At 33.3% G+C, this 17473-nt stretch overlaps 2 protein-coding genes across 2 annotated transcripts; both read left to right on the top strand.

Annotated features, from left to right (window-relative positions):
- The first annotated feature begins 843 nt into the window (after nucleotides 1–843).
- Nucleotides 844–2589, top strand: LOC128670982 (uncharacterized). Its single transcript, XM_053747040.2, has 2 exons — nucleotides 844–903; nucleotides 1655–2589. Exon 2 carries the CDS (start codon nucleotides 1655–1657, stop codon nucleotides 2519–2521), a length of 867 nt encoding a protein of 288 aa, XP_053603015.1. The 5' UTR covers nucleotides 844–903; the 3' UTR covers nucleotides 2522–2589.
- A 3131-nt stretch (nucleotides 2590–5720) lies between these two features.
- LOC128670840 (uncharacterized protein) lies at nucleotides 5721–17427 on the top strand. Its single transcript, XM_053746845.1, has 7 exons — nucleotides 5721–5827; nucleotides 12246–12301; nucleotides 13251–14494; nucleotides 14687–14981; nucleotides 15585–15993; nucleotides 16318–16417; nucleotides 17053–17427. Exons 1-7 carry the CDS (start codon nucleotides 5798–5800, stop codon nucleotides 17214–17216), a joined length of 2298 nt encoding a protein of 765 aa, XP_053602820.1. The 5' UTR covers nucleotides 5721–5797; the 3' UTR covers nucleotides 17217–17427.
- Nucleotides 17428–17473: the final 46 nt, after the last annotated feature.

Here is a 17473-nt window from a genome sequence, read left to right as displayed (position 1 = left end):
TACTATAATTTATAAGAAGTTTCCAATAAATAATAACCCCAAGGTGCGGATGTACATACAGAGTGGATATTCTAAATTGCAGTTATCAAAGCGTTTGCAATATGTCTGTTCTGACAAAGACCGTGATTTTGTGGTCACAAAAAAAACGACACTGTCTTTGTAAATATAAATAAAAAAGCGAAACTCAATCGGTGTCTTGAGTCTTCAGTGTGCGTAGTGGGACTTTGCAATTTACATCTCACCATAGAGTCGATTCGAAGTGAGACGCAGCTAACCAATCACAGTGCGCCAATGTGACGCAACGACAACCACACTTCAATGTGATTGGTTCGCTGCGTCTCACTTCGAATCGATTCTACAGTAAGAAGTGAAATGCAAACCCGCACTTCGACCTCTGTACGGGTTTCATAACGTTGTTTTTCCTTGGGTGGGGTGTTATCGCACACTCTATAGTTATGTTATCGAAGCCAAGATCTTCTTTGGGTCGCTGAGTCAGCGAACTTAGCAAGTAAATTACATTATTACACAAAAATAAATAAGTAATAAGTACAAAATGTATCACACATAATTATTTATATAGTATAAAAAAGTTGGCAAAAGAGCACGCGGGTTGCCTGATGGAAAGCAAACACCGCAGCCCATGGAAACCGGCAACCTGATGCGGGTCCCCGGTGTCCACAGTCATAATTTCGATAAACTGCAGAAAAGACGGCTTTATCGCTTAGCAATTTCTTCCGAGTCAGTGTCAAAAATTATTTTAAAGTAAAAGGTAGAACATACATTGTTGATCTTGGCGAAAAAGTGCGACTGGCCTGCAGTTCAGCCAGGTTCAGTCAACTTGCACATGCACCTGTCGAGCTCCCGCAGTCGTGTGCTCTCATCCTATCCGCCTCCACTGCCAAGGTAAGCTAAAATCATACAAAATTCGAAAAAATACAAGTTTTCGGTGTAATAATATAAGGGAACAATATGTGTACATACTCATACTAGTAATACGAGCTTGATTAACTATTGCAACACTTGTTTTTAAAAGCTAAGGAAATGATTGTGTATTTTCGGAAAGGTGCTCACAAAAATATGTAACCTTCACATTTCAAACAACAAACCTAGCATTTTCTTTTCAAATTAAAATTTGCCAAGGTTTGCCTATGAGGTTTTTAAGAAAAAAAGTATTTTTCCTACTAACTAGATTGCCCAAAATTTCCTACATGTTTAATGAAATTAATGTTCTATATTACGAGATGACTAGTGCCTAAAGATAATTCGAGAACTCAATAGTGGATCAATGTTGATGATGGTGATTTACAATACAAATAGGTTTTTACAAAAATGACATTTTTGACACAAGGTTTTATTGTTTTCAGAGAGATCTTAATGCTTCAATGTGTTACAAAAATACATGAAATTAGTAGGTACTCCGTAGTACCTACTAATAAAGTACCTACTAAAAACTAATATCGACATAGGGACATATGGATTACGGACATAAAGACATTCATTGCAAGTTAAATAAAATCTTGTAAAATATCTAAATCTTACTTTGATATTTCTTTTCGTTACTTTACTAAGACAAAATCGTGACATTATTTTCATCGCAATATCAAGAGGAACTACTTGAATAGAATAATAATTTTCATTTGTTTGCATTTTTCAGATGCATTGTTTCATTTGCGTCACGTACGTGATCATCCTCTGTAGTGCCAGGCCCCCAGAAACAAAGGACTTAGCGTCCAGACAACAAGAAAGATCGCTCTTCCGCGATGTCATAGAATCCCTCAGAATCCGTACTCATTTACCAGAAGACGCAAACCAAAACGAAGAGAATAATCTATATCAGAATGATGAGAGATACTATGAAAATGATCAATCACACTTACCAAGCGATGCAGACTTCATTCCCAGACGAAATGATAGAATAGAAATGCCAACGCTCAAATATAGGTTTCCAAAGAGTCTTGAAAATAATACTGAAGAAGAAAAAGATTTAAATCATGAGGTAGTAGTTTACATAGAAACGACTACTGAGACCAAGCCGACTAAAAAACCTCACAAACGGCCAATAAAACTTAAAGAGCATGAAACTAAAGAAAATGAAACTACAGTAAGTCAAAATCCATTGATATTACCAATACCATTTACCAACACGATGGGTGGCAGTAGCCAAATAGGACACAGAGAATCTCAAACTGTTATAAAACCGACAGTTATAGTTAACCTACGAGGTACAGTTAGTCACAGAGATAGTGATGTAAGACTTCAAAAGAGACAAAATTATACAATTCCAGATTTGGGACCAAGCGTTTTTAATGTAAAGCAAGAGATAAATTTGTATAGAAATGATGCTAAAAATGATAACGACCAAAATGGACCTAAAACTGTGAAACAAGAAGTAAAAATAACTGAAAAAGATATTAAAAAATATGTAAAGAAAGATGAGGACATGTTGATGTGTGAGTCAGCTGGTCCAAAGTCGCAAAAAGGTCGCAATATGGATGTATTGCAAATCTTATTGTCTATTTAACTTTGAGCTTATATATGTTTAAGGAATTGTGATTGTAAGTTAATTTTATTAGTTTGGTCCTCAAAACATCGTTTGATCAAATATTTCTTAACTCTAGTGGTTAAAGTCTAATTAAGCAAAATTGTGAGTAAGGTATTTTTGAAGAATGTGTATGAAAATAACATAATTTAAGAAAAAGTACAAAATAACGTTTTTTTTTTATAAATAAGATATGGACTGTGTTAAGTTTATCATTTCGAGTTATTGCCGTATTTACCATTTAAATTTATTTTATTAACACCAAATAAGTGATATGATGTCTAGGCTTCATATAGGAAAATTATGTCAAGATTTGCAATCAAATATATTTTACCAGTCCTCAAAATAGACTTTTGCTATTTTCTCAAAGCAGTAACAATTATTATTTTTCTAAATTTTTACAATCCCAAAATGCCCAGAGCCATTAGCTCTATTCAAAATTACGGTTCTGTATTTTTTTGGCAAAACTAAAAATAGAGAGTTGTGAGAGTTACTCATAAATCAGTATTACCATATACATGAGCTAGATATATTGAGATTACCTTTCTTGCTTTATAATTGAGACCGTTATCGTCATATAAGGCTTACCTCTTCGATGATGGCGTTATTTGGTTTTGCTGATTATGAGATTAATCACTCTATCTCTTTCACTTCCTGCGCATGTTCCCTCTTGCTTTTGGGTTGGGACACCGCGAAGCACAGGGTCAACGAAAAAAATAACCAAAAAAGTTTAAATATTTTGGCTGTGATTTTACAACCGGCCGCCTGACTTGAACCCTTCTTTCTACTATGCTATTGTTGCCTATCAGCTGCCTAGGCTATGTGTCCCTAAGTCGCCTCGAACGACATCCACGTGAGGATATGGAGTGATCCTATTCGAGGGTGGAACCACTCGCCACGCTGTTTATGAGACTACTAGATGTTGCCCGGGGCTTCGCCCCCGTGGGAATTTTGAGATAAAATATAGCCCATAGCAAACTTGGATAATGTACCTTTGTAATGGTGAAAATTTTTTGAAATCGGTTCCATAGTTTCCGCCTCAAACATATAAACTCACAAATGCTTACCTCTTTATAATAATAGTATATAACTTTTAAATAATATTAACCGCTTACAATATTTTGTATGTAAAATGACACACAATTAGTCAAGCCAATAAATCTCCCTCCTTGGCTACTAACTTTTCAATAATACTATTTTAAAAAATATTTAACATAAAAAATGTGATAATCTTTAACCGCCTACAGATATAATAATTTCAACGAATATTTTTATCTATTGTACTAGTATCTATTTCGATTAATCAGAATAGAAAAAATACGTAAATACACAGACACAGGCAACCTTGCCTATAAGGACTTAATTTTGTTTGTGTAATATAAGTGGCGCTAAAAATAATTTTATATCAATCGATATTTTTACAATTCAAGTGAATAACATCGTTCTTTAAATTGATATTTCCAAAAAAATACTATGTGGTAACACTGGCAACCACGTTATTTTATAGCTATAATAAAAAAATCCTGCTTATGTTATGTGATTATTACATGGAAATCAATAAATTAACTAGTATCAATAAAATGCTATACAATCACCAATGATATATATTTTGCCGAATGTTTTAAAGCCATTAAAACTGTATTTTATTATAAGCCATTTCCATGTAATCTGTATCAATTACCCATTAAATAAAAAAGTAAAGTCTGATGAATTATCTAAACTCGTAGAAGAAACGTTGTAGTGTGTTATCATCAAATAGAACATCAAATGTATGTCTCTTGAAGATGCATCCATCAGACTCATGCTGCGTTGTGACCAGGTCACGTATAACCTCCTTCGTATTGTCCATAGTTTCTGTATAGTACCATAATATATAGAACATAAATAGTATATATGGTTGAGACCTGTGTATAAATAGACCATAAATATTCGACGTAGACCTAACACAAAGTGGTTTGCGCTAGACTTTTTGGTATGAATAAATACCGGGCGTAAACTGATCTATCATTAGATTCAGTTCAGTCAGTAAATGATATTTTATATAATCTCTTTTCCTTCCAGTTTAGTATAATAAATTATTAAGATAAGTGTTGTATATTTTCTAAACACATGCAAGCTTCATCAGCGTTCGTGAGATAGATAATCAGCAGATGTAAGTACCGGACAAACTTAGTTTCCAGGTTAGAATGTCAAAAGTTTGCCATGACAACTGGCATTCTATACACACCGTTTTATATCCGGGATTAAACATGCAATTATCAATACAGTGAGCATGCAGTTTTTATTATGATGTAATCAAAACAAAAACAGCTCTTAAAGTTTCATTGAAATTCGAAGAATCTGCCATTTATGGAGAAAGAGATTCGGAAAGCTGATTCAACCCTTATAGACGGAGAAGATCTCTGGCTAACGAAAGATAATAAAAGTATGCATGGGAAATGAGTTGGACGAATACTATTATTAAAATAAGATAAAATATGAAAAATCTAATATCAAAGTTTCACAGAAAGGCAATAAACAAGAAGGCAATAACGACATTGGACCCATTAATAACTTTTAGTCTAATCAATGTCAAGTGAAATTAGGATGAACAAAACCAGCAGATGCGATCAAATCGCAAGTTATAATTAATTAGTAATACACGACAGCTTTCACCTTTCGCATCTCTGCTGTACCAATGAAACTCGACTCGAATGTGTAGCAAATATAAATAGTCTTCCCTTCTGTTCTGGAAGTGAAGACAAAACAAATACTGTAGTCGCTTTTCCTGTTCCCATGCAGATTGTTAAAGTAAATCAATTAGGGGTTTTAACTCGATATTCTTTTCTTACGTGATCTTACCATTTATTAATCTCGATATCGATCTTAATATGGCCTTTAAATTTAGTGACTTTAGATCGTTAAGACCATAGAAAAACAATACTGTATAGGAATATATTTTTCCAAGCTGAATAACTGATAAATTTAGTACACAAACAATAGAAGACAAACATACATTAAAATTTGACTATTTTGTCGTATAAATTTCACTATTTTTATATTGACGTATTAGAGTTTTAAACCCATACATAATTTATTTAATACTTTATGAGGATATTGCAAAACTATGTTCGAGAAAGTGACAAATGGTAAATTCGCCATGAGGTTTAGCAAAAAGCTTGGAGATGTACCAAAGCGCCGAACTTACGAAGTGACCGTGAGACAGCACGGACGTGTCCACAGAGTTCCGGATTCAAATCACATCGATACATTTTGGAGATGGCGCGAACCTGTCTGTCCGTACTGTTGGTGAGTTTTGTTTTTCAACTTTACTAAAAGTAAATTCAAACAAGTGACATCCTTTGCACTTATAATAGTTGAGAAAATAATACTCAATCCCTTGTAGAGTTGCTTGCTATTGTTCATCTCATCTACATCAACTATTGTCCCATCCACCGACAGCGACTGTTGAGTGTAAATTTCCTTATACACATTATTTTTGATCACTACACATACACGTCTTTTAGAGTTATTATCCATTCATAATTTAATTGTTCTTAACATTTGATTATTATTTTTCAAGTCATCAGTAACCTCACCACAGGAACCCAACTGGTCATGTGGTACTCGGACCCATTTAAACCACATGTTGTGTCGATATGCTAGATTGTATGTTCCTCAACATATTCGGAATAGGCAATACATTAAATTTGAAAGTCTGAATTATTGGCTTAGACTATTTGATACTGAAGCGATTGTCCGAAATTGTTTCCGAGTTTATCTAAGTGAGTATTATTTTACTTTTATAGATACAAGTGTAGGTGTTTTTGTTTTTATATTAGTTACTTGAATGAACATTGGTCTGTACGATTAATTGTAGAAGTTTTTTTTCTCTTTTCTTTTCTTTCTTTTTCATTTCACTTTTAGGTTATTCTTGAAGCACCCGCTATATTGATTGGAATTCTCTGAAAGTAAATTTTTGAAATCAATATTCTTCAAAATTTTATTTTAACATAAGACTTTAGGAAGATACCTAATAATCAAATGCATTTTGTCAATTTTATTCATAATAACAAAAAACATGATAAAAATAACTTTATCATACTCAAAATATGATTTTGCATGTGTATTGACGATATAGCACATTAATTTCCTGAACGAAATTGTTCTAATTTGAATTTAAATGCTTAAAAATTGCCCGTAAAACCTTCTGCATAGTTTGGTCGTGTATTCGGGCTCTGTTCTTAGTAACGACGTAATTGTAGCCTACTCCGGTTTTCAAAAGGCAAACTAGTTGACGTTTCGATGCTGCGTGCATTCTGACCTTTCTATTTGTTATACTTTATTGACAAGAGAGAAACGTCCGAGTAATATATGTCATAGAGTAAATAGCTTCCTTTTATGATATTAACATAGCTTAGTAGCTCCAATTTGACAAGTAGGTAGGTAGATTATTTTTTAGGCTTTTGTTTGTCTTTTGATGTTCCTCTTTGTCCATGGGTTTCATAACTATAGGTTAAAAGGAAACTCTATTAATACTTCTCTCCGTCAGATGGCTCTCTCTCCCTGATATGAGGTAGAAACTTGAATATTTATTTGAATTTTTTTTTAATGATGTTTCATTTGAAAATGCGGTGTACGGAGCATTCATTCTTGGAAATGTCGTTTTATGTGAGTCAGATACTGAGTACAGATTCACATTGTATTGTCTTTATGCGTAATATTGCAACGATTGTACGAAATTAATCAATCGCATTTTTTATTACTTTAATAATTAGATGAGTATATTTCAGAATGGGTTTAGAATTGGGTTTAAATGAGACAACGATTTTGAAAATAAAGTAACAAACAACCCGACAAAGCCTGGAATTTCTGTGTATTAAGTTTCAACTAGTTTATTTCCAAAATATTTAGGTATATGCTAATTTTAAATTTGTATTCCAATGTGTGTGTTGCTTAGGTACTACTCACGTTTATGGCCGCCGTGATTAAAATAGCCTTTGGTATGGCCTTTGGTGATAAGCTGCCTTTTCGTTAATACATTACTGTCCAAAATAAGATAAATGAGTTATTTTTTTATAATTTCTAAAGCTTTTTTGATAAATATAGACGTGTGTGGCATCTTTAAATAATGTTATACCGGATAGTATACTCGTATATCAATGTGATGTCTAAAACTGCAGTAGCCTTTTTAAGTGTTATTTCATTTTCATTGAGTATAAAATATTTTTTTTTATTATTTATGACAAAATGTACATTCAAAATTCTACTCTGATGGACTAGATAGAATACCGTCTAGGAAAGTGGGTGACTTTTGTGAACTTAAAGTTACATTTAATGACCCTACATTCGTGTCATCGAGATAAATAGACACTGTGTTTCAAAACAGATGGAGGTCAACCCGAACTATTATTTAATATTTACTACTTTCTTCTAATACATTTGTTACTTTATAGAGCCTTTGTTAAAGTTTCTCCTTATATTCGCTTTCCGTATGGCTGAGGGTCGTAATCATTACGTGGAATGAAACACACACAGCTGCTTTCTTTTTGACATTAACTTCTACATTTCACATAAGTACTAGATGATAAATTGTAAACTAAACTGCAGGTTTCCTAACAATGTATTGCTTCACTACTTTTAGTGTAGGAATACAGGTTGTGGTCGATGAAAACTACTAGGTACCTAGTAGTTTCACTGTATTGAATTAGATTGAATACCAATCGGATTAATGTACATGAATCCGATTGGTATTATGAATACTATTGTTTTCTTGTTTTCCGGTTAGTAACTTCACCAAACTTGATTTACTTTTGACAACAATAATATTTATTTGATAACCTGTGATTATCATTTCGACCCTAGAGAATTTTAAGACAATTCAACAACAATTGGATCGCAGTCCGATCGGGGCACGCGAGAATTAAAGGGTTAATTACTTACATTAAGTAGGTATATATTACTAATCTCATAATTCATTTCTTTGCTATTCAGCACAGGAATGATTACTAGATATTCTTGCGGGGGCGCGCCTTAATGTTTACGGCCAAATGGTTAATGGACATAAAAGGTATCGCCAAAATCGAACCTGCTAACGGTGTCTCCTCATTCGACCCAGTATTTTCGCCTTCGACGGTCAACGACACACAATGACTTCATACTTGCCAATACAGCCTATTTAGAACAATAATGCAGAACAAATAACAGTTTTGAATATAAAATAGTAACAATCGACTTTTGATTTCTAATCTTCAGATGTTGGCTTTATCACTAGAGATTTTGTTTCTCGTAGAAATTGTAGGTATCATAATTAGATACATTCCTAAAATGTAGTTTAAAGAAATAAAAACATATGTGGAAATTTACTACAACAACTATGTATATATGAGAACGAATTTATTTCAACATTTTACGGAGGTGGCGAATTAACTGAAGTATTTAATCAAAAAGAACCATTAAAAATGGTGCAAAAATAGAGATGTAATTTGGTCACAAATGTCGATACAATTCATCCCTACAATTCTCTGGTAAATATTATAAAGAAACGTATTAAATTTGTGAAGTGTAAGTAGATTTGTATATAAGTATGATAGCGAATAAGTATGTCTTTCCATATAAGTATTGCATTCCCTATTGTTCGATCGTTCATCTGGTTGCACAAAAAGTTGTTTATTAAAGGAACCAGACGTACATTCTTGGTCTTACCGCCTGTAATTATAGTATATTTATTGGTTACAATAAGCGGGTTACCGATGGTAATAACCAGTCAATAGTCATTATAGTGAATATTCCGTTTGCTTTTATCGGCACGTGTGTCTATTAGAAAAATCCTACTTAACGATAAAAAGAAAATATAAAAATCTGCTTGTTTATTTATGATCTATATGCTTTAAAGAAGCGTTTCTATAATGCCCATACTATTTCAGTAATTTCTGGACAGCGTGGATCACTACCTGGTGAGGCTTGTTTTCCGTCCTTAACCATAAAAAGGTCTTTGGTCTTAGGTATTGCCGTTGCGAATACAAAACAACGGCAATAATGACGATGTGCCGGCCACCATAACTTTGATTTGGACGACCACATTTAAATATAAATATAAATAAATATCAACATATTAGGACAAATCACACAGATTGAGCTAGCCCCAAAGTAAGTTCTAGACTTGTGTTATGGGATACTAAGTCAACGACGCTATTTTCCATCATAACCCGACCGGGAATCGAACCAGGATCTGACCTCTCGGTTTCTGAACCACTTACTTTAACTTGCACGCTTGGCAAGCACTTTATCACTGCGCCACCGAGGTCGTCAAATTATAATATGTATTGACTTTAAGTAAACATGGTAGACACAAACCAACGATTAGCAAAAATATCCTTGCAAAAAGAAGATTTCCATTTTACCTATAATTAAAGTAAATTAACAACAGTAATAACTGTTGAAAAAGGTAAGATTAATCTACCACGGGGCCATTGAACTTTACTCACGTGTAATGACCGACAATCGGAAGGGACCTGACACATTTGGCAAAAACAGATAACATTACATTAATTGCTAATTTAATTCGTATTTTTTGTACCTAAAACAGAATCAGAATCGAAATGAAATTGACCATAAAAACTGCCTACTTTTTGCCCTCACTTAGTCATAGATCATTAGATTGTAACTGTATTATGATCTTTGAATATACTTCTATACAATTCGATAATTGCAGAATATGCCAATGTTATTTATTGTATGTTTTAACGGTACTTACTATTGTGCGGAGACGTGATAGGTTAATTAGAAATTTAAGAACATCATATCTGCAAATCTGTGCATCTTCCATAAAAAATAGTTCGTTTTTTTTGAAAATTTGAGTGTGTATATAGAGGTCTATCTAGTCTGATGGGAAGCAGAGAAGCAGTCATCTCTGCTTCTGGTCTAAGATGTTACACGCAAGCTCAAATAATGCCTTTGCACTCTTGCCTTGAAGTTCCCTAAATTGTAGGGTTCGGGAAATATCGATGCGGGGAGAAAATTCCAGACCTTAGCAGTTTTGCAGCAGAAGAGTAACGTAAATATTTTAAGTATATTAGAAGGTAGATTACTTGGCTCTAAGAGATCGTAAACAGGAAACTTTTTAGTTGCATTCTAAATAGTTCATACACATTATACAGAATTTCTCACTCCACTTTATTGGAGGTCACAAAGGAACCTCCGAGCTCAAGGTCAAGTTTAATGAAGGTACCATCGAAAAGGAACAGAAGTACCAGTACGGTGAGCTGTCAAACTGGTTGCGTGATTGTATATATGAAAACAATGAAGTAGCAAAAACTGCCAAGATCCTCTATTTAAACCAAAAGTCCTAATTATGGCCTAAAAGTCTATGAAAATATTGAATTAAAAACAAGAAAAAAATATGTTCTTAATCCTGAGCACACTATCTCATTTTATAGATATGCCTATTATATAATAAAACAATAAGCAGTCAATGCTTCTTGTTTACCAATACCAAAAGTTAGTTTCTTTTTTTGCAGTTTTTTCTCCTCAAAATTGTTATATGCAAATATATTTTTATATCCAAACGATGAATTTGAAATACTCATTACATCTAAGGAAAATTAGTATCTTCACGTTGGTAGTAAATTCCATTTACTGTCACGTGGATTTGGTCTTTACCGTGCAAGCCCAACACGTCACGAAACCTAACAAGTTTCACCTAACTCGTCCACTTTCCCAAGAGAAACATAAACAAATAATACCTACTAGAACGATAATTTTATTCTAGTTTCTCATATGCAAATTATTTGTCTAAGAAACTCGCATGTTGTCATCTAAACGTAGCCAAGATAAATGAAAGGAGTTACTGTTTTATTCACTGCAAAAATTTTCTCAATATGCTCAGTATATGTGCAGAAACATTTAAGCCATAATGTAATATAGCATACTGTGTTATGGCATAATGATTTTAAGCGTAACGTTCTTACGCATAACGGTTCACGCATAACTATTTGAAGCATAACTAACATAACCTAAAAGTTAATTATGCCACATTTAAGCGTGTGCCAAAAATCAAAGGCAAAATATTTTATACCAAAACTGGTATGCCAAATGAGATTAGGACAAAATAAAATATACGATAAAACATGAAATATAATAACTTTCAAAAGAAATAAAAAGTGAAATAAGGAAGGAAAATTTCGACTTACCATCTCTTCATAGTCGTATTCCTCGTGGTCATGGTCCTTACGTGGAATGAAACGCACATAACGACTTTCTTGTCACTATTAATGGAATGATTTGCCATTGCCTTCTCTATTTCATACACAAGTTGATAATCAACCAGAGTGCAGGTTTCCTCACCATGTTCTCCTTCACCGGAATTACTAAGCCCAATTAACTGATCAGCCAATTTGAGACCAATAAATTATTTCTATCTTTTGACACACAGACGGATCGACTGTTTGGATACCGACTCAGCATCATCCGTGTTTGCTCACATAACTTATGACGTTAAAAATCACCTGTATACGAAAATAGGTATATATTTTTTGCTTTGAAAGTTGCGTTGAAAGTTACGTTTTCAGGTTTTCCATACCTAAAGCTTCCTCAGGAATCACACTATCTATTAGTGAATACCGCATGAAAATCCGTGCTGTAGTTTTTGTGTTTATCGCAAACAGACGCGGTAGAGGCCATTGTTTTATAATATGTAAGGGTTAATATTGTTTTTATCTAATTTCAGGTCTTCTGTACAATCTTCCTACTCGAGGCATCATGCCGTCCGTCTAGTAATAATGAGTAAGTTTAAATTTCACTTTTCGGTTTCATAATCTCAACTCATGCATAATTTAAATTAACCAATTTTAACATTAAAACTGGTTATTTAAATTTTATTTTAAAAACGTGTATTATTTATATTCTCAAGAATAAAATATTTGAGCCTTTTTGTTAAACACTGTTATTGACAATTGATCTAATTTATCAAATTATGAACATTTTAGAAACATCCTTGAAAATATAATGATTTATTTCGAATTATAAGATTTTTATCAAAAGCGAATTTGAATATATCAAGCGAACAGATAAATCATGCTAATAATATTGTAACTTAATTGTCTCTATTACTAATAAAGATCTGTTACTTATATTAAGTATGCTATTAAAGAATTGAGCATTGACCGTTTCTTGTAGTGACGATATTGTAAATTGAACAAATGCTTTGACATTTTTAATGATGGAGTGGTTTTGCCATATGCCTTGAACATATACTACCTATTCAGATAGTAGCTGATGAATCATTAACTAGAGTTCCCTCAGGATGTTTTAGCAATTACTATGTTGTACTTATATAACTATAACCTTTTCTACAAAGTATACATATTGCTGACCCTTAAACTAAGTTCACTATAAATATCGCACTATTCACAACACTAACAATAACAACCACTACAAAGCCTTTACAAGTATATGCCTTTATATGGCAGAAGTATCTAAAAAAAAAAAGTTATGTCACAATATTTATATTCGTATGGAGTTATCGAATATATTTACCGCTTTATAAATAGTTAATTATGTGCACTGAAGCAACTCAGGAACACTTGGTTCAGGTATGCCATATTCTAATTTATATTTATGCTTATAATCACTGCTTTCTTTTTTATATGCAAAATTAATATGTAGCTGGTGTGGTACGAATTACTTTGGCTAATATTTAATAAATTTTTGACAATTATTTTGTATATTTCAGGTTGACGACCTCAATAAATGAAGATGTCACAGAAACAAATAATAGAAGAACGTTCAATGATGATGAAAAACATACATTGCCTGATGACTATACTAAAGAAATTTTAGATAAAATAAATATTGTCAATGCTGGTTTACAAAAACCAAAGCGAAGACAACAAATTAAGTATAATACTGAATCGCCAAATTCCGGAGCACATGTTCTGAATAGAGATATTTTAGAAAAATTGCAACAAATTATTGCATCTGGCAAACTTCAGTCGCTATTGGAATCAGAAAATTATCAAGAGAGTAATTCTTTAAATGACTTCCATACAAATCCTCAAAGATATTCCAGAAACTTACCATATACTCCAAACACTATGATGGGAAATCAGATTAGTGCATCTATTGTACCGCTTCCATACGTAGCAAACATCCCTGTACTAGTTACGCCGTATGTTAACACAATTACTCCTGGATTAGGATATGATTATAATCAGGCTGATGGAATATCTCAATACCAAACCAGGCAGCGTCCACCACCATCATTTACCTTTCAGTTACAATGGCCATTAGCACAATACTTTCCTATATTAATCAAGGATCCATTACTTACTGTTTTACAAGGAGGAGGGTGGAATAATCTCTTTGAAACTGGGCAATCCGCTGATGTATGTAGCAGAAAACAAAAATTTACCGTAGAATCAGATAATGAGACATATTTAAAAGACTTTGTAATGGATAGTAATACACAAAATTCTTTGAAATCAATTTCAAGGGAGGGAAGAGGCCTCAAAAAAAGGAATATATCAAAATCGACTGCTATAGAAGATAACATAGCAAACGCAAAAAAGTCTGAAAAGTTTTTTGCAAAACCCACTACACAAAAACCAACGAAGCAGTCAGTTTCTTCTGAACCACCAAAGAATACAAAACTCAATAATGAAGACGATGATGCCTTGCGATTTGGAGCATTTACATTTTTCGGGGATAGGAAGCCCGTAGCTCCGAGTCCAGGTTTCTTTATCAATAAACTTAAAGTTCGTAGAGGAGGTGTAGCCATCGCCGGACCAGGTGGAGTGGCAACTGCTGGAAGAGGTGGGACAGCTATAGTCGGACCTGGTGGACTTGCTTACACGCAACCTGGAGGACTCGCCGTCGCCGGACCAGCAGCCCGAGTGGTGGCACTATCGCCGGAATCTAACCTCTCGTCCATAATCTCCCAGCTTCAACAGCTATCAGCAAAAGATGGTTCAGTACCACGTTTTTTAAAAGAAATACCAGAAGGCAAAGTTGTAGCAACTGGTCCTGTAATTTATTATAATTCGGATGATGATAATTCTTGATTTCCTTTTTCTCACTTTTACTTCGCTTCTACATTCTTCTCTGTATATTAACTGTCATCTTTCTTCCTTCTTAGATTATTCGGGGGAGGAGAGCGAAGAAGTTTCCAAGGAGATTACGAGCAGTACCAAAATAGAGGATTTAGTTGGCGATCAGACATTTACCAACACAACGCAGGGAGATTTGTGAAGGATGAACTTAAACCAAAAATCTCGAAATTTTCTATCTTTGTAAGACCAAGGGCTTTTGCATTGAGTGGCTCTGGTGGGGTAGCTATAGCTAATCCTGTGTCAAATGTGGTAATTGCTCAGAATGATATAGGTTCCGTGGTACATGCGCCTTCAGCCGCGGCTGTGGCTGGCCCTGGTGGCATTGCTCATGCTCAATCAGATTTATATCTTTATGAGTATGTTTCCTATTGACGAAAGACTGTTAAAAAATTTAATAATAAGAGCTAGTGTATGTTTAAATTATGTATAAGTCTTGGTAATTTAGTTTGGTTATTTTTTAATAATATATTTAGTTATTAGTTAGTCACACTCAAATTGTATGTAATATCTGAGTTCTGAAAACGAATTCGACTAGAAACTTGAATCGTTTTCTGAACATATGGTAAATAAAATATATAATTCGTTCACAAAGTATTAATTTCTATAAATAAACATTTATATTTTATTACGTTGTTTTATTTACAAAATAATGACTTATATAATGTAGAATGATTTATTTAAACTGAATGAAATTTTTTAAAAGATAAAAATAATTGATTGTTAGCAAAATAACTTCTGTTTTGAGTCTCAACATTTTCACAGATACAACGTAGATAAACATACGTAGAAAAAAATCTCTATAAATGACAAATATCAGGTACAACTAGTTTATGTTATTTTGTATACCTAAATAAAGGTTTTTTTATGTATATTGCTCATTTTTGAAATAACATAATAGTACATAGTAACACTAACCTTTGTTTACACAGATACTGTAATATTTATACTTTTCTCAATAGGGGTTCAGTACAATATTTACCCTTCTATGGCGGTGGCAAAGGCATGTACTTAGAAATAAAGAAAGACACATCTGGCAGAGTTATAAGCGAATTGGTTGTATCAGAAGACAAAATAAGCATGGACAGCGTTATGAAACATAATGACGAGAATCTTCTTGCAAAGGTTCTAGCCGCTAATTTGCAAAATTTGAAAGCACTGTCAAGCAGTGCACTAAAACTTCACAATTTGGGGAGAAGGACTGGTTCCTTAGATAACGCTGATAAAGAAAGATTTAAGAATCAATTGGAGAAACTCGGAGAAACAGCTTCCAATACTATCAAACTCATAGAGGAAGTAACTGATAACATCGACGGGCTATTCAAAAGTAATCCTAAATTGAGGCAGTACGATGGAGACGAGGAAGATGAGGTAATTTAAAAATAATTGTTAAGTATTAACAAAAGTTAAAATATTTAAATAATTATTCCTAACAAATCAACCAAAATGCCAACGTTTTTAGAAAGTTTCTGCAAGAACTGTAATAATTACTAGTAGTTATATAAAAAACATGATAAATTTTATAAAATAATAGTCATACTTACATGTATAAAAATACTTACAAGTCAGATATAATTATGGGACGTATATAATCCACCTGATTATTTTTATTTATAGTTAATTAGTTATTGTTTTATTAATTAAAGGTTATTGGCTTGTGATACAACGTATGAACAAATGTAAATTTGTTTTTAGATTAGTGATGAAGGCGTTGGTATAGAAGCTCCTGCTGATGACGATCCCAATCCAGGAGACATTTTAGGAGGAGCAACCATCGCTGAAGCCAAGCCCATTGGTAAGAGTCCATAAATTTTGTGAAAAATTACATCTAATGCGTAACTAATCATACCTAGCTACACATTTATACAATCTATAAATTAATCATCTTCATGTGTTCCCAGATGTAATCAGAGTTGTGATACCGCTAAACAAACCTTAAAATTTTTAAGATTCGGCTATGATTTTACAACAGACTGCCGCCTGACATTGACGTCGTGGCAATTCTATTGTTGCCTGACTGACCACTAAGTTACATTTTTTTTTATTATTCCGCACTTATTTACACACCTCACACATTAGTAGTGTTGGTATTATTATGTCTCACCGTAAAATAAACAAACAAGTGTGATAGGAGCTGAATTTTCCATACCTGTTAAAACTTTCCGATGTCCGAGTCCGATGAAAGTCTTATCTTCATTAATTTATCTCTATGTAATTTCATATTCTTGGTCGCTTTCTCTTTTTGCTATTTTACACTGAAAAAGGAGTGTCTTTTCTTCTTTTTCTCCTCTCTCTTATCCGAGCGTTTTCCTGGTTCCTATCCTTTGCACGTTGGAGTTCAGGGTCCGCTACTATATAATTTATACTTTGATATCAATATTATGATATTTACTATATGAATTGTACTATATGAATTAATATTTGTTTTAGGTCTAGCCGTCATCGGGGAGAATGGTTTAGCGGCCTCGAGACCTATCGGCACAGCTGTGGCTATATCTGGAGTAGCTATAGCAAGACCTGTAGCCACGGCTATCGCTGGAGTCAACCCTTCGGCTTTGGGCCTCAATTTGTCAATTAACCATTCGAAAAACTAACGCACAACCACTCATAAAACTTCAATGACTACTGTTGATGTAAAACTTGCTCTATTGCGGGCAGCACAAGTTCTTATATTTTTTATTTTAAATGCTGTGAAAATTTACGAAATGTGATAATAATGTCCATATGAGACTAAAAATAATTATACTAAATTGTATAGAATAAAGGCCATATTTATTTATTATAAGTAAATTATTTATAAATTTAGTAATTTATTTATTTTGCAGTGAGTTTTCTTACCTTGTCATAGAAT

This window comes from Plodia interpunctella, chromosome 6 (genome assembly GCF_027563975.2).
Source record: "Plodia interpunctella isolate USDA-ARS_2022_Savannah chromosome 6, ilPloInte3.2, whole genome shotgun sequence".
Taxonomy (NCBI): Eukaryota; Metazoa; Arthropoda; class Insecta; order Lepidoptera; family Pyralidae; genus Plodia; species Plodia interpunctella.
This window is presented reverse-complemented; position numbering and strand designations above follow the sequence as displayed.

What these genes read in the sequence shown, in the direction of transcription:
- LOC128670982 (XM_053747040.2), top strand. Translation starts at nt 1,655, where the DNA reads ATGCATTGTTTCATTTGCGTCACGTACGTGATCATCCTCTGTAGTGCC.
- LOC128670840 (XM_053746845.1), top strand. Translation starts at nt 5,798, where the DNA reads ATGGCGCGAACCTGTCTGTCCGTACTGTTG. An exon ending in TCAGATTTATATCTTTATGA is followed by an intron (nt 14,982 to 15,584) that starts GTATGTTTCCTA and finishes TTTTCTCAATAG; the next exon opens with GGGTTCAGTACAATATTTAC. An exon ending in CGCTGAAGCCAAGCCCATTG is followed by an intron (nt 16,418 to 17,052) that starts GTAAGAGTCCAT and finishes TATTTGTTTTAG; the next exon opens with GTCTAGCCGTCATCGGGGAG.